Here is a 24,033-nt window from a genome sequence, read left to right on the forward strand (position 1 = left end):
GTAAAGGTAAAGTGAGGTGTCTGTGGTGTAAGCCTTTGGTGCCACAGGTAGTCAGCTTCGCACTCTCACCACACACACACACTAAAAGCTCAGAAATGTCAATGACGACAAGTCATTACCCCCTATCAACAAGACCGTGGCTGCGACAGAGGCTAGGTGAGTGTGTACAGTCTGCGTGCGGTGGCCGTGTGATCCTCATGTCCAGGAGCACACCCGCCACTCACCAGTCGAGATAACAGTGATCGACAATGTTATTACCTCGTAAACTGTGCGCGAGAACTCCGAGGTCAATGGCAGTGATGCGCAGGAGGTGAAGTGCCGCCCACCATGTGAGTGATGCCGCTCCTCCAGGCTCACTTCTCTCCAACACCTCTCAATTCTTCTCCCCAAGACATTCGCCACCCTCTCGGGCTTCCTTCTCCTTCTCCTGCTGCTGCTGCTGCTGTTCTCTTGCATCTTCACTGCCGCCAGTAGTCACTGACTAACGCCGGCGACATGGTAGGCGCTGCAGGGCTGGACGGCAGCCTCCTAGCGGGGGTCGTCATCGGGGAGGACTCAGTGGAGGACGAAGTGGAGCTGGGTTCCATCCCCCTGTTGGAGACACCCCCAGGAGAGCAGCCCCCTCCCTCACCGCGTCTCCTGGGCTACGGCGGAGGCTACGGTGGCTACGGAAGCGGCAGTAGCGGCTATGGCACGGGCTACCCTCCATACGGTGGCGGGGAACTGGTGATGATGGCAGGTGGCACACACATAGGGGTGGAGAGTCTCATACAGGCAGCTGTAATTCTCGTCATAGGTGTCGCCATCATTATCTCTAATATCATCATCCTCGCTACCTTCATCACCATGCCAGGTAAGCACACACACGTCTAAGGTTAAATTATATCTAGAGACAAAATTACTAGTTATGGTTATTTTTCTAATCTACCCTAGTTTGCTGGATTAAACGTTTCACATAATAACAACAACAATAATAATAATAATAATAATAATAATAATAATAATAATAATAATAATAATAATAATAATGATAATAATAATTATGCCAAAGGTTTTCAAGGAATATATATATATATATATATATATATATATATATATATATATATATATATATATATATATATATATATATATATATATATATATATATATATATATATAGACTATGAGTAGACTATGGCTGGTGTCAACCCGGTGCTGAACTACACCGAGAAAACGCTTCCCCTCACTCCTTCAGGTGCTGCCTTGTAACATTGCATTGCTCCTGATGACGCACTGAGAAGTGTGAAAGTACCTGTGCTAAAGATTTTCTCCCTTCGTGGTTTGTTTTGCACTGTTAAGATAGCCTGTCTGCGATTTATATATATATATATATATATATATATATATATATATATATATATATATATATATATATATATATATATATATATATATATATATATAATGTATATATATGTGTATATATATATATATATATATATTTATATATAGATATATATATATATATATATATATATATATATATATGTATATATATATATATGAAAATATATATATATATATATATATATATATATATATATATATATTTCTATATATATATATATATCTATATATATATATATATATATATATATAAATATATATATATATGTCTATATATATATATATATATATATGAAAATAAGAAAAAGTTTTGGAGTGAGATTAACAAGTTAAGAAAGCCTAGAGAACAAATGGATTTGTCAGTTAAAAATAGGAGAGGAGAGTTATTAAATGGAGAGTTAGAGGTATTGGGAAGATGGAGGGAATATTTTGAGGAATTGTTAAATGTTGATGAAGATAGGGAAGCTGTGATTTCGTGTATAGGGCAAGGAGGAATAACATCTTGTAGGAGTGAGGAAGAGCCAGTTGTGAGTGTGGGGGAAGTTCGTGAGGCAGTAGGTAAAATGAAAGGGGGTAAGGCAGCCGGGATTGATGGGATAAAGATAGAAATGTTAAAAGCAGGTGGGGATATAGTTTTGCAGTGGTTGGTGCAATTATTTAATAAATGTATGGAAGAGGGTAAGGTACCTAGGGATTGGCAGAGAGCATGCATAGTTCCTTTGTATAAAGGCAAATGGGATAAAAGAGAGTGCAAAAATTATAGGGGGATAAGTCTGTTGAGTGTACCTGGTAAAGTATATGGTAGAGTTATAATTGAAAGAATTAAGAGTAAGACGGAGAATAGGATAGCAGATGAACAAGGAGGCTTTAGGAAAGGTAGGGGGTGTGTGGACCAGGTGTTTACAGTGAAACATATAAGTGAACAGTATTTAGATAAGGCTAAAGAGGTCTTTGTGGCATTTATGGATTTGGAAAAGGCGTATGACAGGGTGGATAGGGGGGCAATGTGGCAGATGTTGCAAGTGTATGGTGTAGGAGGTAGGTTACTGAAAGCAGTGAAGAGTTTTTACGAGGATAGTGAGGCTCAAGTTAGAGTATGTAGGAAAGAGGGAAATTTTTTCCCAGTAAAAGTAGGCCTTAGACAAGGATGTGTGATGTCACTGTGGTTGTTTAATATATTTATAGATGGGGTTGTAAGAGAAGTAAATGCGAGGGTCTTGGCAAGAGGCGTGGAGTTAAAAGATAAAGAATCACACACAAAGTGGGAGTTGTCACAGCTGCTCTTTGCTGATGACACTGTGCTCTTGGGAGATTCTGAAGAGAAGTTGCAGAGATTGGTGGATGAATTTGGTAGGGTGTGCAAAAGAAGAAAATTAAAGGTGAATACAGGAAAGAGTAAGGTTATGAGGATAACAAAAAGATTAGGTGATGAAAGATTGAATATCAGATTGGAGGGAGAGAGTATGGAGGAGGTGAACGTATTCAGATATTTGGGAGTGGACGTGTCAGCGGATGGGTCTATGAAAGATGAGGTGAATCATAGAATTGATGAGGGAAAAAGAGTGAGTGGTGCACTTAGGAGTCTGTGGAGACAAAGAACTTTGTCCTTGGAGGCAAAGAGGGGAATGTATGAGAGTATAGTTTTACCAACGCTCTTATATGGGTGTGAAGCGTGGGTGATGAATGTTGCAGCGAGGAGAAGGCTGGAGGCAGTGGAGATGTCATGTCTGAGGGCAATGTGTGGTGTGAATATAATGCAGAGAATTCGTAGTTTGGAAGTTAGGAGGAGGTGCGGGATTACCAAAACTGTTGTCCAGAGGGCTGAGGAAGGGTTGTTGAGGTGGTTCGGACATGTAGAGAGAATGGAGCGAAACAGAATGACTTCAAGAGCGTATCAGTCTGTAGTGGAAGGAAGGCGGGATAGGGGTCGACCTAAGAAAGGTTGGAGGGAGGGGGTAAAGGAGGTTTTGTGTGCGAGGGGCTTGGACTTCCAGCAGGCGTGCATGAGCGTGTTTGATAGGAGTGAATGGAGACGAATGGTTTTTAATACTTGACGTGCTGTTGGAGTGTGAGCAAAGTAACATTTATGAAGGGGTTCAGGGAAACCGGCAGGCCGGACTTGAGTCCTGGAGATGGGAAGTACAGTGCCTGCACTCTGAAGGAAGGGTGTTAATGTTGCAGTTTAAAAACTGTAGTGTAAAGCACCCTTCTGGCAAGACAGTGATGGAGTGAATGATGGTGAAAGTTTTTCTTTTTCGGGCCACCCTGCCTTGGTGGGCATCGGCCAGTGTGATAATAATAACAATAATAATATATACATATATATATATATATATATATATAAATATATATATATATATATATATATATATATATATATATATATATATATATATATATATATATATATATATATATATATATATATATATATATGTATATATATATATATATATATATATATATATATATATATATATATATATATATATATATATATATATATATATATGCAAGACAAGCCATGGGGGTGGAAATCTTTAGCTCAAGTACTTTCACAGTTCTCAGTGCATCAGGAGCTATGCAATGTTGCAATGCAGCAACAGAAGGAGGGGAAGTTTTCTCAGAGTAGCAGAGTACGGGTGTGTCACCGGCCACAGCCTCTTTCAGAATGTGGGCAACGGTCGGTGCCAACCCCACACCACCACCATCCCCCCTACTCCCCATATGTCCAAAGAGGGTTTTTGAGATGTCAAGTATTATGAAATTAGAAGATATATTAGCCAGCCCCAAGCTTATTCTAGCCGCTTAGAACAGGTCATGTGACTTGAGAAAATACTTTTCTCATTTGATACTATATATATGGATTGCTATTATTCTGTGTAACCATTTTAATTAATAAAAGGAATATTATGCGTTTTTTGTCCATTTAAATGTCCTCCTTTGGGGTACTCGAATGTTCCCAGGGGTACTCAGAAGTATCTCTTTCTAAATATTGTCTGCTATCCTTCTCAGTGTCGGGAAATATGCATTACTTGGGAACCTTCTATACCACACTGATAATATTCCTATGATCCAAATTTCTACTTCTAATACCATCTAACCTGTGTTATCCCGTAAGCTTGCGTACCTGGCATTGTATGGTACAGTAACAGCTAAATGCGTTATATAACCATTAACAACTGACGTAGCATGAAGTTTTGGTGTGAGACACAGGTCGAGCGTCACCAGTCCATCATGAAACCACCTGGCATAATGAGCAATCCTGTGATTTTGTTTAGCATTGTTGTTTATGACTGTGTACAATAGACTCTACTAAACAGCTATCGAGCGTAAAAAAACATAATTTGAGTTATAAACATGTATCATGTTTCAAGAGAGAAGGATCAATTATGTTTCTTTCCATAACAGAACTGTTTGATACAATAATCTGGGCAGCGCCCACTCCGGTGTGTGATTACAGGAGCTAACATGGTTAAAGACAGCGTTCGACTCCTGCCTTGACTCAGTATTTATGTTGGGCTATTCTGGTTTCCAGAAATTTACCTGTTTGCCCAACATATGAGAGAGGACACTGAGTACATGGGACCTTGTAAACCCCACCAACTTTGTTGGAGAGCGTGTTTTTAATCAGCCTTTGTTTCACAGTCCCTGTGCTTTTGAAAGCAAGGTTTATACTGATCTTTTTTAATGCCTCCCTCAGGCAAACCAGGTTCCCATTGCATGGTAAAACCAGTACATTTTTACTGATCATCATTTCCTTAGGTTCAGTCATGTAGAAAGTCTTTCTTGCTGACATTAGTGCCTTTATGACAAAATCCCTAGAATATACCAGTTTTATTGCTAAGTTGAGTATTTTGTTGATTTCGTCATCTAAGTACTCTGGACTGCAGATGCGCAAGACTGTCAAGAACATTGTGAGGAACACACTCCTTTTTACCCTGGTTTCGTGATTGGAATAGTAGTGAATGTATGACGACACATTGGTGCATTCTCTACTATTCCAATCATGAAACCAGGGTAAAAAGGAGTGCGCATCTGCAGTCCAGAGTACTTAGATGACGAAATCAACAAGATATTCAGCATAGCTACAAAACTGAGATATCCTTGGTGCTTGGACTTCCAGCAAGCATGTGTGAGTGTGTAAGATAGGAGTGAATAGAGACGAATGGCTTTTGGGGCCTGACGAGCTGTTGGAGTGGGAACAGAGTAATATTTAGTGAAAGGATTTAGGGAAACCGGTTAGCCGGACTTCAGTCCTGGAAATGGGAAGTACAATGTGCTGCACTTTAAAGGAGGGGTCTGGGATATTGACGGTTTGGAGGGACTTCTAAACTGTCGTATCTGAGCGCCTCTGCAAAAACAGTGATTATGTACGAGTGATTGTGAAAGTGTTGAATGATGATGAAAGTATTTTCTTTTTTGGGATTTTCTTTCTTGTTGGGTCACCCTGCCTAGGTGGGAGACGGCCGATTTGTTGAAATATATATATATATATATATATATATATATATATATATATATATATATATATATATATATATATATATATATATATATATATATATATTAATTTTAGTCAAGTTGGAAGAGGCCTCTGTGGTGTAGTATCTGCGCCTCAGAAGACACAGTGTAGTTAAAATAGATTTATTTTGGTCGCTTGGCGATCCAGGAAGGGCATCTCCATATCCCGGACAACCCCAAAGTGCAGTATGATTGTATAATGAAGTTGATTATCTAAATGTCTAAATATCTATACATTATATACCAGCATTTAAGGTTTGAAGTGTATCAGACGAGGCATTCTATAGGTTTTGCAGATAAACCAATTTGTTTATTATAAATAGAAAATTCAAACCAACTCAACTCGAAATCAATGTGAAGCGTCCTTTGAGAAAAATACACTAGTGATGGAAGTTTAAAGTCAACTAGATGAGACATTCTTGAGTTATCACAGAGTCCAACAGTTCCAGGTTTATTAACTTTGTTTACTAAAATAGCAGATAGGCACTTACACATGCTAATACTAAACCCACCAGTGCTGAAAGTTTGAAGCCGATAAGAAAGGGCTTTCCCTTGTTATCGCATGAAAACCTTTCCCTAGTTACTGTACACCAATTTAAAAAATTTGAAGCTGATCGGAAGAGGCGTTCTTGAGTTATATACGAGAAAAATTAGAGGAATAAAAAAGCTCAGACAAGTATCTTAAGGGATACCTAACTAAAGTAAATTTAAGACACGAAGCAAAAATGTTTCCCCGAGTTTGTCTAACTTTAAACGAATTACGAAGGAAGGCTGATGATGCTGGAAATGTCAGAGAAGAGATGCGACTGCTACACAGGTGCAATTTTGTAAAAGAATACGAGAAATTAGAGGAAAATACCTTTGTGTGTGTGTGTGTGCACCAGCCACTGAGGCGGGTCCTGGCGCCGCCATCACAATGTGAGATGGCGGCGCCAGGGACTGCCTGTGGGAAAGCTGCACACACAGACACACAGACACACACACACACACACACACACACACACACACACACACACACACACACACACACACACACACACACACACACACACACACACACACACACACACACACACACACACACACACACACACACACAATACAAGAATAACATAGCATCGATAGCCAAATCTGACCCAAAGCTGTTGTACAGCCACATCAGGAGGAAAACAACAGTCAGGAATCAGGTAAACAGGCTGAGGAAGGCAGGAGACAGATCACAAGAAATGACCAGGAAGTATGTGAAAAGCTCAAAACGAGAATTAAGGAAGTATTTTCAGTGGAGACAGAAAGGTTTCCAGCAAACCGGGATGGTAGAAGTACAAAAAACGAGTGCTGGACACGCTGCACACAACCGAGGAGGAGGTGAAGAGACTGCTGAGTGAACTAGATACCTCAAAGGCGGTGGCCCAAACAACATCTCTCCGTGGGTCCTGAGAGAAGGAGTAGATGCAGTGTATGTGCCACTAATAACAATTTTCTATACATTTATCGTAACAAGGCAACCTGAGGTGTGAAAGACAGCAAATGTAGTCCCAGTTTTTAAGAAAGGAGACAGACAGCCAGCATTAAACTACAGACCAGTGACACTGAGACACTGACATGTATAGTATGTAAGATCAGGGAGAAGATTATCAGAAGAGTGGTGGAGCACCTAGAAAGGAATGAGCATAGACACGATAACCAGTACGGTTTCAGGAAAGGAAATCCTGTGTCACGAACCTATTGGAGCTATACGAAAGGGTAACAGAAGAAAGATAAGGGAGAGAGAGGATGGGTAGACTGCATTTTCTTGGACTATAAGAAGGCTTTTGACACAATTCCGCATAAGAGATTAGTACAAAAGCTAGAGGAGTAGGCAGAAACAGGAAAGGTACTGCAATGGATCACGGAATACCTGACAGGAAGGAAACGAGTGATGGTATGTGACGTGGCGTCAGACTGGGCGCATGTGTCGAACTGGGTTCCACAAGGGTCAGTCCTAGGGCCGGTGCTGTCTCTGATATGTGTGAATGACATGATGGAAGAGTTTTAAATTCAGAGGTGTCCCTGTTTGCAGACGACATGAAGTTAATGCTGAGAATTCAAGAGTACGAGGATCAAACAGGGCTACAAGGGAATCTGGACAGGCTGCAAACCTGGTCCTACAAATGGCTCCTGGAGTTTAGCCCCAACAAGTGCAAAGTCATGAAGATTGGGGAAATTCAGAGAAGATCGTAGGCGAAGTACATGCTACGAGGTCAAAGGCTGAAAACCTCAGTCAAGGAAGAGGATCCTTGGGTGAGTATAATACCGAGCACATCTCTTGAGACTCAAATCAACCAAATAATTGCTGCAGCTGATGTGCGCCTGGCAAACTTAAGAATAACATTTCGACACCTAAGTAAAGAGTCACTCAAGACACTGTACACCGTGTACATCAGGTCCATATTAGAGTATGGAGCACAAGTATGGAACCCATACCTGGTCAATCACATCAAGAAATTTGAGAAAGTGCATAAGTTTGCAACTAGACTGGTCCCGGAGCTGAGAGGTATGTAATATGGGAAAAGGTTAAGGGAAATCAATCTGACGACACTGACGGAAAGGAGGGTTAGGGGGGACATGATAACGACATATAAAATACCTAAAGGAATTAACAAGGTGGATAGGGACAGTATATTTCAGAGATGGGACATAGCAACAAGTTGTCACAACTGGAAGTTGAAAACTCAGATGAGTAACAGGGATGTTAAGAAGTATTTCTTCAGTAAGAGAGTTGTCAGGAAGTGGAACAATCTGGAGAGTGATGTAGTGGAAGCAGGATCCATGCATAGCTTTAAGAAGTTGCACGATAAAGCTCCTGGAATAGGGAGAGAGTGGACCTAGTAGCGACCAGCGAAGAGTCGGGACTAGGAGCTGCGAATCGACCCAAGCAACCACAAATAGGTGAATACAAGTAGGTAAGTACACACACACACACACACACACACACACACACACACACACACACACACACACACACACACACACACACACACACACACACACACACACACAAACACACACACACAAACACACACACAAACACAACACACACACACACACACACACACACACACACACACACACACACACACACACACACACACACACACACACACACACACACACACACACACACGATTAAGGGACATGCCAGCATACAGGAAGGTGTATCTCGACCGCGACAGAACACAAGAAAAAAGGCAGAAACTGAGTGAGATGGTACAAAGGCGAAAGGAGGAAAGAGAGAGGATGGAGAAGACAGACCCAGGAAGATCAAATACAGCCTCCCTCACAACTTCCTATAGAAGCCTCCCAACCAGGTCAACCCCAGTGCAACCAAACACTCTAAATCAAAACACCCATGCCACATCCAATGCCCCCACCCACTACATTACAAACTCCACCCCCACAGCAACAACCCATAGTTCCTTACCAGGTCTCCCACTTCCCCAACCCCAATACACCTCCCAGACCACAGTCTTAGAAAAGAAGTTGAAGGTGTGGTATACGAATGCAGATGGAATAACAAACAAGTATGAGGAGTGGCACGAAAGAATCAAGGAGACATCCCCAGACATAATAGCACTCACAGAAACAAAACTCACCAGAATAATAACAGATTCAATCTTTCCATCCGGATATCAAATCCTCAGGAAAGACAGAGGGAGGAGAGGGGGAGGAGGAGTTGCACTGCTCATTAAAAACCAGTGGGGTTTTGAGAAAATGGAAGGAATGGATGGCATGGGCGAAAGGGACTACTTAGTAGGAACAATCCAGTCTGAGGGACATAAGGTGATAATTGCAGTAATGTACAACCCACCACAGAACGGCAGGAGGCCAAGAGAAGAATATGATGAGAGCAACAGAGCAATGATCGACACACTAGCCGAGGTGGCCAGGAGAGCACACATGGGGGGAACAAAGTTACTAGTTATGGGTGATTTCAATCACAAGGAGATTGACTGGGAAAACCTGGAGCCCCATGGGGGTCCCGAAACATGGAGAGCCAAGATGATGGATGTGGTACTGGAAAACCTCATGCATCAACATGTTAGAGACACTACCAGAGAGAGAGGAGAGGATGAACCAGCAAGACTGGACCTTGTATTCACCTTGAGTAGTTCGGACATCGAGGGTATCATGTATGAAAGGCCCCTGGGAGCTAGTGATCATGTGGTTCTGTGCTTCGACTACATAGTTGAGCTCCAAGTGGAGAGAGTAGCACGAATAGGCTGGGAAAAACCAAACTACAAAAGGGGGAACTACTCAGGCATGAGGAACTTCCTTCAAGACATTCAGTGGGAGAGGGAACTGACAGGAAAACCAGTACAAGAAATGATGGACTATGTGGCAACAAAATGCAAGGAGGCAGAGGAGAGGTTTGTTCCCAAGGGAAACAGAAATAATGGGAAGAACAGAACGAGTCCTTGTTTACCCAAAGGTGAAGGGAGGCAAAAACTAGGTGTACTAGAGAATGGATAAGGTACAGAAGACAGAGAACTCAGGAAAATAAAGAGATTAGCCGAAGAGCCAGAAACGAATATGCACAGATAAGAAGGGAGGCTCAGAGACAATATGAAAATGACACAGCATCAAAAGTAAAGACTGTCCCGAAGCTGTTGTACAGCCACATCAGGAGGAAAACAACAGTCAAGGACCAGGTAATCAGACTGAGGAAGGGTGATGGGGAATTCACAAGAAACGACCGAGAGGTATGTCAGGAGCTCAACACAAGATTTAAAGAGGTATTTACAGTGGAAACCAGTAGGACTCCAGGAAATCAGAACAGGGGGGCACACCAGCAAGTGCTGGATGAGGTACATATAACCAAGGAGGAGGTGAAGAAGCTGCAATGCGAACTTGACACCTCAAAGGCGGTGGGACCAGACAACATCTCTCCATGGGTCCTTAAAGAGGGAGCAGAGATATTGTGTGAGCCATTAACAAAGATCTTCAACACATCATTTGAAACTGGGCAACTCCCTGAGGTATGGAAAATGGCAAATGTAGTCCCAATTTTTAAAAAGGGAGACAGACATGAGGCACTAAACTACAGACCTGTATCACTAACGTGTATAGTATGCAAGGTCATGGAGAAGATCATCAGGAGGAGAGTGGTGGAGCACCTGGAAAGAAACAAGTGTATAATTGACAACCAGCACGGTTTCAGGGAAGGAAAATCCTGTGTCACACACCTACTAGAGTTTTATGACAAAGTGACAGAAGTAAGACAAGAGAGAGAGGGGTGGATCGACTGCATATTTTTGGACTGCAAGAAGGCCTTCGACACAGTTCCTCACAAGAGGTTACTGCAAAAGCTAGAGGATCAGGCACACATAACAGGAAAGGCACTGCAATGGATCAGAGAATACCTGACAGGGAGGCAACAACGAGTCATGGTAGGCGACGAGGTGTCAGAGTGGGCGCCTGTGACAAGCGGTGTTCCACAGGGGTCAGTCCTAGGACCTGTGCTGTTCTTGGTATATGTGAACGACATAACGGAAGGGATAGACTCATAAGTGTCCTTGTTTGCAGGTGATGCGAAGTTAATGAGAAGAATCAAATCGGATGAGGATCAGGCAGGACTACAAAGAGACCTGGACAGGCTACAAGCCTGGTACAGCAACTGGCTCCTTGAATTTAACCCTGCCAAATGCAAAGTCGTGAAGATTGGGGAAGGGTAAAGAAGACCGCAGACACAATATAGTTCAGATGGCCAAAGACTGCAAACCTCACTCAAGGAAAAAGATCTGGGGGTGAGTATAACACCAAGCATATCTCCTGAGGAGCACATCAATCAGATAACTGCTGCAGCATACGGGCGCCTGGCAAACCTATGGATAGCGTTCCGATACCTCAGTAAGGATTCGTTTAAGACTCTGTATACCATTTACGTCAGGCTCATACTGGAGTATGCAGCACCAGTTTGAAATCCACACCTAGTCAAGCACTTCAAGAAATTAGAGAAAGTGCAAAGGCTTGCAACAAGACTAGTCCCAGAGCTACGGGGATTGTCCTACGAAGAAAGGTTGAGGGAAATCGGCCTGACGACACTGGAGGACAGGAAGGTCAGGGGAGACATGATAATGACATATAAAATACTGCGCGGAATAGACAAGGTGGACAAAGACGGGATGTTCCAGAGAAGGGACACAGACACAAGAGGTCACAATTGGAAGTTGAAGACTCAGATGAATCAAAGGGATGTTAGGAAGTATTTCTTCAGTCATAGAGTTGTCAGGCCGTGGAATAGCCTAGAAAGTGACTTAGTGGAGGCGGGAACCATACATAGTTTTAAGGCGAGGTATGATAGAGCTCATGGGGCAGGGAGAGAGAGGACCTAGTAGCAATCAGCGAAGAGGCGGGGCCAGGAGCTGTGAATCGACCCCTGCAACCACAAATAGGTGAGTACACACACACACACACACACACACACACACAACACACACACACACACACACAAACACAAACACACACACACACAAACAAACAAACACACACACACACACAAACAAACACACACACACACACACACACACACACACACACACACACACACACACACACACACACACACACACACACACACACACACACACACACACACACACACTTGATAAAGCACGTCAAGAAACTAGAGAAAGTACAAAGGTTTGCGACAAGGTTAGTTCCAGAGCTAAGGGGAATGTCCTATGAAGAAAGATTAAGGGAAATCGGCCTGACGACACTGGAGGACAGGAGGGTCAGGGGAGACATGATAACGACATATAAAGTACTGCGTGGAATAGACAATGTGGACAAAGACAGGATGTTCCAGGGAGGGGACACAGAAACAAGAGGCCACAGTTGGAAGTTGAAGACATAAATGAGTCAGAGAGATATTAGGAAGTATTTCTTCAGTCATAGAGTTGTAAGGCAGTGAAATAGCCTAGAAAATGACGTAGTGGAGGCAGGAACCATACACAGTTTTAAGACAAGGTTTGATAAAGCTCATGGAGAGGGGAGAGAGAGGGCCCAGTAGCAACCGGTGAAGAGGCGGGGCCAGGAGCTAAGACTCGACCCCTGCAACCACAAATAGGTGAGTAAATAGGTGAGTACACACACACACACACACACAAACACACACAAACACACACACAAACACACACACACACAAACACACAAACACACAAACACACACACACAAACACAGACACACACACACACACACACACACACACACTAAGGGACATCGATACCTCAAAGGCAATGGGACCGGACAACATCTCCCCGTGGGTCCTTAGAGAGGGAGCAGATATGTTGTGCGTGCCACTTACCACAATCTTCAACACGTCCCTGGAAACTGGGCAACTGCCTGAGGTATGGAAGACGGCAAATGTAGTTCCCATTTTTTAAAAAAGGAGACAGAAAAGAGGCACTAAACTATAGACCTGTGTCATTGACGTGTATAGTATGCAAAATTATGGAGAAGATTATCAGGAGGAGAGTGGTAGAGCACCTGGAACGGAACAAGAGTATAAATGCCAACCAGCACGGATTCACGGAAGGCAAATCCTGCGTCACAAACCTGGAGTTTTATGATAAAATAACAGAAGTAAGACACGAGAGAGAGGGGTGGGTTGATTGCATCTTCTTGGACTGTAAGAAGGCCTTTGACACAGTTCCTCACAAGAGATTAGTGCAGAAGCTAGAGCATCAGGTGCATATAACAAGAAGGGCACTGCAATGGATCAGAGAATACCTGACAGGGAGGCAACAACGAGTCATGGTACGTAATGATGTATCACAGTGGGCACCTGTGACGAGCGGGGTCCCACAGGGGTCGGTCCTAGGACCAGTGCTATTTTTGGTATATGTGAACGACATGACGGAAGGGTTAGACTCAGAAGTGTCCCTGTTTGCAGATGATGTGAAGTTAATGAGGAGAATTAAATCTGATGAGGACCAGGCAGGACTTCAAAGAGACCTGGACAGACTGGACACCTGGTCCAGCAAATGGCTTCTCGAATTTAATCCTGCCAAATGCAAAGTCATGAAGATAGGGGAAGGGCACAGAAGACCACAGACAGAGTATAGGCTAGGTTGCCAAAGACTGCAAACCTCACTCAAGGAGAAAGATCTTGGGGTGAGTATAACACCGAGCATGTCTCCGGAAGCACACATCAATCAGATAACTGCTGCAGCATATGGGCGCCTGGCAAACCTGAGAACAGCATTCCGATACCTTAGTAAGGAATCATTCAAGACACTGTACACCGTGTATGTCAGGCCCATACTGGAGTATGCAGCACCTGTTTGGAACCCGCACTTGATAAAGCACGTCAAGAAACTAGAGAAAGTACAAAGGTTTGCGACAAGGTTAGTTCCAGAGCTAAGGGGAATGTCCTATGAAGAAAGATTAAGGGAAATCGGCCTGACGACACTGGAGGACAGGAGGGTCAGGGGAGACATGATATCGACATATAAAATACTGCGTGGAATAGACAAGGTGGACAAAGACAGGATGTTCCAGGGAGGGGACACAGAAACAAGAGGCCACAATTGGAAGTTGAAGACACAAATGAATCAGAGAGATAGTAGGAAGTATTTCTTCAGTCATAGAGTTGTAAGGCAGTGGAATAGCCTAGAAAATGACGTAGTGGAGGCAGGAACCATACACAGTTTTAAGACGAGGTTTGATAAAGCTCATGGAGCGGGGAGAGAGAGGGCCCAGTAGCAACCGGTGAAGAGGCAGGGCCAGGAGCTAGGACTCGACCCCTGCAACCACAAATAGGTGAGTACAAATAGGTGAGTACACACACACACACACACAAACACAAACACACACACACAAACACACACACAAACACACACACACACACACACACACACACACACACAAACACACACACAAACACACACACACACAAACACACATACACACACACACACACACACACACACACACACATACACACACACATACACACACACACACACACACACACACACACACACACACACACACACACACACACACACACACACACACACACACACACACACACACACACACACACACACACACACACACACACACACACACACACACATACACACACACACACACACACACATATTAAGAAGAATAACAGGTTGTAATTAAAAACTTTGAAATTATAATGAGGCTGCAAAGATAACAAAAAGTTCTTCTTCTCAGAGTGATAAAGTTCCTCCAAAAACACTAGAACTTTACATACGTATATATATATATATATATATATATATATATATATATATATATATATATATATATATATATATATATATATATATATATATATATATATATATATATATATATATATATATATATATATATATATATATATATATATATATATATATATATATATATATATATATCTCGAATTAAACACTGGAAATTGTGAATAAAATTTTTCAGTGTGTTTTGGGAATAATTAAGCGTTTAAGAGAGTATTGTTTAATTGCTCTAGATCAGAAAGGTTAAAGAAAAAATGGGAAAACATTTTAAACGTGTAAAAAGTATCGAGCAGCTGGGCGTTGCTAAGATATATATTTAAGCCATTAATGTAGCAAAGGTTTATTATAAATCAGTAATCATGTGAGTAAAACTGTATCAGGGAATTTATGTAATGAACAGGGTACGTAAAAGAGAGAGAGAGAGAGAGAGAGAGAGAGAGAGAGAGAGAGAGAGAGAGAGAGAGAGAGAGAGAGAGAGAGAGAGAGAACATGCAACAACGAACGCACTTGTTTATTTTGGTGTCAGGTTTGAGTTTTGGGTGAATGGTGTCGCAGTGATTACAAAAATAGGAAATTTTTATATGCAAACACCTCTAGGCGTAAACACACTCCTTCTATAAACTTACTCTGATTACAAACACTCTGAGTCCAAGTACTATGTGTACAAACACGTTGTATGCAGGTAACTTATTGTTTGCAAACACTCAGAGCATAAACACCTCTTAGGTGCACACACATAGTGAGGACAAACACACAAAGTACAAACACGCGGTATGTGCAATCTCTATGCATATATAACAAAGCGGGCATAAACACATTTCGAGCATAAACATCGTGTACAAACACACGTTGTGTACAAACACTGTGTACAATCACACTGTCCACAAACACACTGTGTACAAACAATCTGTGTACAGACACACTGTAAAAACACACTGTGTACAAACACTGTGTACAAACACTGTGTACAAACACACTGTGCACAAACACACTGTGTACAAACAATCTGTGTACAGACACACTGTAAAAACATACTGTGCACAAACATTGTGTACAGACACACTGTGTACAAACACACTGTACAAACACTGTGTACAAACACACTGTACAGACACACTGTGTACAAACATTTATCACAAAACTCTAGGAACAAACACATCCATGATACTTGTGTGTGTGTGTGTGTATGTGTGTGTGTACGTGTATGCGTGTATGTGTGTGTGTACTCACCTTCTTGTAATTGCAGGAGTCGAGTTATAGCTCCTGGCCCCGCCCCTTCACTGATCGCTACTAGGTCCTCTCTCTCCCTGCTCCATGAGCTTTATCAAACCTCGTCTTAAAATTATGTATGGTTCCTGCCTCCATTACGTCATTTGCCAGACTGTTCCACTTCCTGACAACTCTATGACTAACAAAATACTTCCTAACATCTCTTTGACTCATCTGAGTCTTCATCTTCCAACTGTGACCTCTTGTTTCTGTGTCCCATCTCTGAAACATCCTGTCTCTGTCCACCTTGTTAATTCCTCACAGTATTTTGTATGTCGTTATAATGTCTCCCCTAACCCTCCTGTCCTCCACTGTCGTCAGCGGAGGGCAGAAGGGTTAGGGAAGACGTTTCCCTTAGCTCTGGAACTAGTCTTGTTGCAAACCTTTGCACTTTCTCTAATTTCCTGACATGAGTGACTAGGTGTGGGCTCCAAACTGGTGTTGCATACTCTAGTATGGGTCTGACGTACACGGTGTACAGAGTCTTGAACGATTCCTTCCTGAGACATCGGAACACTATTGACCACCTAGCCTATACTCTGTCTGCTGTTTTCGTTTGCCCTTCCCCAATCTTCATGATTTTGCATTTAGCGGGGTTAAATTCGAGGAGCCAGTTGCTGGACCATGCTTCCAGCCTGTCCAGGTCTCTTTGCAGTCCTGCCTGATCCTCGCCCGATTCAATTCGTGTGTGTGTGTGTGTGTGTTCATAATATTACCCTTCCTTCCTTCCCTCCTAGAAGCTACCGGAAATATTGAACCTAGAATGGAATACTTAATAATAGCCTCATCAACCTACTGAAGTCTCCAGGCTCAGGCTGACACATTTCATTATCTAATGTATAAAAGACTCATCATGTGTGATGGAATATGACTGGGGAAACCTAGCCTATGTGATGGAATATGACAAAGAAACCTATCGTGTGTGATGGGTATGACATGGCACTGTGTGATGGAATATGACAGAGTGGAATATGACAGGAGAACCCAACTTATGATAGGATATAATGGGGAAACCCATCGTGTGGACGAATAAGAGAAAATACAATTAGTTTTTGTACCCACAACGTAACTGTAGTATATAGTAAGGTAGCAGTACACCGCTGATGTACTCAATTTTGTTTTTCTGAAAAAACTGCCCATTCTTGAAAGCCTTTTTGCTTACTATACGCTGATGGTCAAGCCACATATAATATCTCCACTTCCTTTCCCCTGGTCTTCAGGTCCCAAGGACGTCATAATGTACTACCTGATGTCCTTAGGGGTATCAGACCTGGTGGCGGGGGTGGTGGTCGTCCCCCTGAGCGTATATCCGGCCCTCGTTCAGCGCTGGGTCTATGGCGACGCCGTCTGTGGTCTAGCCGGCTACCTGGAGACCACGGTCTGGTTTGCCCAACTCTGTACCTTCATGTGGATCAGCGTGGACCGGTACCTTGCTATACGGAAACCACTAAGGTCAGTCTGTAACCCTCCTCACCACCACCTCCTCCTTCCTCGTAAGTACGAGTCTAGACTATATTCACTCAGAAATGTAACATTTTAGTAGAATGGGAAATCGTTGAATAGTCTTGGGTCTCAGTGGACTCGTGGCACCACTGCTTTTCATTGGAAATATAATGCATCGTCTATCAAGCCTTCTGTTTTCATAGGGAGTAATTTCTGTGTGCATATTTATGAACAGCTACAAACTGGGTATAAATCTCACTATTTCTCCATATTTTCGTAACAAATTTCGAGAAATTGCAGCTAGTATAAAAGTCAAGATTTGTTTACAACAAATCTTCATTTACACACATTTCACTCTAGAGCTCTACGGATTAAGTCTGTCTATTAAAATAACATATTGTTATTTTCTTATAATCACGGGAAAGCGCTGAACCCGTTGGGGTCATACACTGTATGAGGGGAAATGCCCTTGACAAATTTACTCACCGTCAAAAATTGGATGATGAGGTGTGTATGAAATATTAACTTAATGACTATAAATACTCATATTCGTAGGAAAAAAATCAGTATCATAATTGTTACAACTATACGATAATGTGGTGAGATTCCTAGACTTCAATACGTGTTTTTAAAAACACATTTTGAGCAAGCCAAAAATACTACTGGACAGTTGATCTCCAGCTATACATAAAAACAATCTCTTCGTCGTATTCTCCATTAAGTTGGGGACACCTATAACTTTCTTCCACCGCCTTGGAATGTTGCCTTCTTGATAGTACATGCTGAAGATTTTCAACTACAGTTCTTCTCACCCTCATTATCAACACATAATATACGATTCTTCATATTTCATTCTACGTGAGCATATGTACGTAAAAATTACCCTATGTATCACTATAAATCACAGCCTTGAAGAAGCGTAATCCCAGTAGACGCTTATTTTCCATATCTTTACACCCATAAGTTAACTAAACATTAAGTTCAATTAAACTGTCTTCAGCATTGTAACTTTCGTAACATCAGTTCGGCATTTTAGCATCACACGGTTCAATAAATATTTTCTGTAACCTGACTGGCCTCAATACATTCTCAAGATATGTTGATGACGTGTTACAACTTACTGTGGCTTCTCTGGTTTATATGGTATATGAAGAAGAGTTTTAGTGAAGTGTGTCATGTTGGTGTTGGGAAGCCCTTCAGAGTAGTGTTACTAGTATCAACTAGTCACCTGCTGGAGACTCCGCACAGCTACCATCACCTCCGACTCGTATAACTGACGTATTAGACACTTTTTCATATATATATATATATATATATATATATATATATATATATATATATATATATATATATATATATATATATATATATATATATATATATATATATATATCTATATATATATATATATATATATATATATATATATATATATATATATATATATATATATATATATATATATATATATATATATATATATATGCAATAAGATCACAGTAAACAGGTGATTTCAGAATATGCAAAACAACCACTCTGAAAGAATAGAGAAATTCCAAGCGCTTTCGTGACTACTCACATTATCAAGGAACTATGAAAGTAAAGCATCCAAGGAAGCTATATAAGGGGTCTGGCCAGCACCTCACTATCAGATCCCACAACGGTTAAACACCTGACGCGCGCCGACTCAACTTGGATAGGTCCTTTGCACAACTCACCCCACAAACTATTCTACCCAAGAAAATTTAAAAATTATTTGTCCAGTGTATTATTAAATTCTTCCCAAATTCTATTAATTATAAATGGATCTAATTTATGTAAACCAAAGGAAATATTCATATTATTGTCAAAACTGCTTTTTATGAAACAAGATTCAATTATATTCCTGTCGACCATGGACTTGCTTGATACTACTTTCTCAACTTTTTGAAAATCAATTGGATGGTTAAAATCTCTTACATGAATAAATAGAGCATTGGAATCTTGTCCAGTTCTAATGCTATATTTATGTTGTTTTAATCTTAGTTCGAGATTTTTACCAGTTTGACCGTAATAAACTTTATCGCAAATTTTACAAGGAATCTTATAGACACATCCATCAGCATTTTGGGGGGAATTCTTTATCAAAAGTTTTTTTTACTGTATCAAGATTTTTGAATACAACTTTAATATTAAAAGTCTTAAAAAGAGAAGGCATATCAACCAAGTTTTCATGGTAAGGGAGAACCAACCGAGGGAGCCCTTGACTGGCAAAACGTTTTCACAATAAAGATACCCTAGTGTTGTACAAGTGTCTAATTCATCATCCTGTCGGTTCTCTGAACTATTTATCTACATATATAATTATTCCCACGCAAATGTATTTGCGTTTTGTTATGGCATGACCCATTGATTTAGTTACTGGGCCGTAATTTTCACTGCTCTCTAGCAATTAGTGTTAGGTTGTTGTTCTTGTAGATATATTTTCTTATTTCGCAAAACTGTACGAAAAGTAGAATGTGCCTAGAATTTTAGCATCTTCAGGTTCAGGTATAATGACTTGTAGAGTTACGAGTAAATGGGAATAAGTGCTAATAATTTAAATGTAAAAATGTGACACGTTCTATAAAATCTGCACTAAGACCTAATTCCCAAAACAGAATAATCTGTGTATATACACTTTTCTGTGATAGTATACCTAAATACCTCACAGTGTATATACTCAGTGGAACTAGATTTCGTGAATTAACCTTTGATATTTTCGCAGGTACGAGACGGTGCAGACTAAAACCAGATGTCAGTGCTGGGTAGTGTTTACTTGGATAACATCCATGATGCTGTGCTGCCCGCCCCTGCTAGGCTTTAATAGTTCCTCTCACTGGGACGCTGAAGCTTATGTGTGCTGGCTAGATTGGGGCAGCATGATAGCCTACGCCTTCACCCTCATTCCCATGGTGCTGGGACCCACGCTCATCACGCTCTTCTACACCTATGGCTACATCTTCAACACCATGCGCAGGCTCAAAACTTGTGTGGTGGGGCAGGATAAGGAGTTCATCACGGCGCTTACCTCCAACCTGGCCAATCCAGACCACGCCATGTCTTTCGTGCTGGTGCTTGCTTTCTGGCTATCGTGGGGCCCGTGTGTTGGAGTGAGGACCTATGAATACCTCACCGGCCATCATATTGATGTGAGGTTCCTCCATTTCGCAGTGTTTTGGCTAGGGGCTCTTAACTCTTGCTGGAAATCTATTATTTACATTGCCATGAGCCCGAAGTTCCGGCGTGGTCTAAAGCTGTTCTGCCTCTCGTTGTGCTGTCAGCGGAAGGCTCGGAATGCAGAACTCATCTTGGATTACTAGAACAACCCAGGACTTCCGTGTATAACTTCTTCCATGTGTTCCCATAACTTTAGCGAGTAATGAAGCTTTTCTAGCGTGTCAAGTTGTCTTAGTGAGGAGCTTTAGAAGACAAATCGCGGGTGAATGCATTTAATGCTCAATCCATTAACTCGAGCACTGGTGGACTGCTACTGGAATAATGATCAGTGCTAGCTTTATCAAAAAATAAATATGATTTTTTGTACTTGACAATCTTAGGATGAATGTTAGCGTGTTTAGGCTCCGCTGGTCCCTGGGCCAGCGGGATTACACATTGTTGTCTATCGTACTGTTCGTTCTTGTTGGGATGTTTGCGTGTGATAGACAGACTTTAGGGTTTCATAAACATATCAGTGTCTAAGAACTAGCCGCGTCCAGGAACTACATTTATGTGCGAATGTCTATATTTTTTAGATTTATGGATGCCTTTTTTTTAAGATGCATTTGTTCTTTATTAATGATATACAAGTGTACACTCTTGTGAATGTTTTATGATTTAGACTGAAGGCATATATGTATGCCAGTGGAGAAGCACAGTTTTTTTGTGAGTTGATATGCCAGCTTGTGAGTAGTTATGTTCCATCATTAACACTCGCTGTAACTTATTATTGTGAAGGTATCTAAGAGTTTGTTTCCATTGCTTTGATAAATTATGTTATGATATCCTTGTCGTTGGTATACTTCCTCTGGTATAACCAAAGCAGTGGGAAGTTCACAGCAGTGGCCCAGTCTTTATGTTTTAGTGTTTGGACAGGCTATACATAACGTAAATATGATTTACGATTATCCCGCCCCTCATGGTAAACACGTATCAAACTTGCTAGGAAACACACACACACACACACACACACACACACACACACACACACACACACACACACACACACACACACACACACACACACACACACACACACACACACACACACACACACACACACACACACACACACACACACACACACACACACACACACACACACACACACACACACACACACACACACACACACACACACACAAGAAGAGGCGGGGCCAGGAGCTTGGACTCGACCCCTGCAACCTCAACTAGATGAGTACACACACACAAAAACACATGCACACACATGCACACACACACATGCACACACACACATGCACACACACACATGCACACAAACACATGCACACACATGCACACACACATGCACACACATACACACACATACACACACATACACACAAACACACACATACACACACACACGCACACGCAGGAGGGTCACGATAACACATATAAAATACTGCAATAGACAAGGTGGAAAAAGACAGGATGTTCGGGAGGGGACACAGCGAGGCGGATGTTGAAGACACAAATGAGTCAGAGAGATAGTAGGAAGTATTTCTTCAGTCATAGAGTTGTAGGGCAGTGGAATAGCCTAGAAAATGACGTAGTGGAGGCAGGAACCATACACAGTTTTAAGACGAGGTTTGATAAAGCTCATGGAGCGGGGAGAGAGAGGGCCTAGTAGCAACCGGTGAAGAGGCGGGGCCAGGAGCTAGGACTCGACCCCTGCAACCACAAATAGGTCCACAAGCGGGGTTCAACAGGGGTCAGTCCTAGGACCTGTGCTGTTCTTGGTATATGTGAATGACATAACGGAAGGGATAGACTCAGAAGTGTCCTTGTTTGCGGACGATGTGAAGTTAATGAGAAGAATCAAATCGGATGAGGATCAGGCAGGACTACAAAGAGACCTGGACAGGCTACAAGCCTGGTCCAGCAACTGGCTCCTTGAGTTTAACCCCGCCAAATGCAAAGTCATGAAGATTGGGGAAGGATAAAGAAGACCGCAGACACAATATAGTTTAGATGGCCAAAGTCTGCAAACCTCACTCAAGGAAAAAGATCTGGGGGTGAGTATAACACCGAGCATATCTCCTGAGGCGCACATCAATCAGATAACTGCTGCAGCATACGGGAGCCTGGCAAACCTACGGATAGCTTTCCGATTCCTCAGTAAGGAGTCGTTCAAGACTCTGTATACCATTTACGTCAGGCCCATACTGGAGTATGCAGCACCAGTTTGGAATCCACACCTAGTCAAGCACGTCAAGAAATTAGAGAAAGTGCAAAGGTTTGAAACAAGACTAGTCCCAGAGCTACGGGGATTGTCCTACGAAGAAAGGTTGAGGGAAATCGGCCTTACGACACTGGAGGCCAGGAGGGTCATGGGAGACATGATAACGACATATAAAATACTGCGCGGAATAGACGAGGTGGACAAAGACGGGATGTTCCAGAGATGGGACACAGACACAAGAGGTCACAATTGGAAGTTGAAGACTCAGATGAATCAGAGGGATGTTAGGAAGTATTTCTTCAGTCATAGAGTAGTCAAGCCGTGGAATAGCCTAGAAAGTGAAGTAGTGGAGGCGGGAACCATACATTGTTTTAAGGCGAGGTATGATAAAGCTCATGGAGCAGGGAGACGGAGGACCTAGTAGCAATCAGTGAAGAGGCGGGGCCAGGAGCTATGAATCGACCCCTGCAACCACAAACAGGTGAGTACACACACACACACACACACACACACACACACACGCGCGCGCGCGCATATACAACAGGCTGTGTCTAATCGACATGTGCCTAGGACAAAATGGTAACTAACTAACTAACTAACACACCATATATTTAACTGAATTCATCAAAACAGGTCTTTTCAACCAGGTTCAGTTGCCAAAAAAAAAAAAAAAACCGGAAAAATAGTAAGAATTT

At 41.9% G+C, this 24,033-nt stretch overlaps 1 protein-coding gene across 1 annotated transcript; it reads left to right on the forward strand.

The window, feature by feature from the left end:
• The first annotated feature begins 358 nt into the window (after positions 1 to 358).
• Positions 359 to 21,815, forward strand: LOC128699221 (probable G-protein coupled receptor 21). The gene is made up of 3 exons (XM_070096641.1): positions 359 to 853; positions 17,694 to 17,925; positions 20,663 to 21,815. The coding sequence occupies exons 1-3, from the start codon at positions 496 to 498 to the stop codon at positions 21,255 to 21,257; spliced, it is 1,185 nt and encodes a 394-aa protein (XP_069952742.1). The 5' UTR covers positions 359 to 495; the 3' UTR covers positions 21,258 to 21,815.
• Positions 21,816 to 24,033: the final 2,218 nt, after the last annotated feature.

This window comes from Cherax quadricarinatus, chromosome 54 (assembly GCF_038502225.1).
Source record: "Cherax quadricarinatus isolate ZL_2023a chromosome 54, ASM3850222v1, whole genome shotgun sequence".
NCBI classification, from domain to species: domain Eukaryota; kingdom Metazoa; phylum Arthropoda; class Malacostraca; order Decapoda; family Parastacidae; genus Cherax; species Cherax quadricarinatus.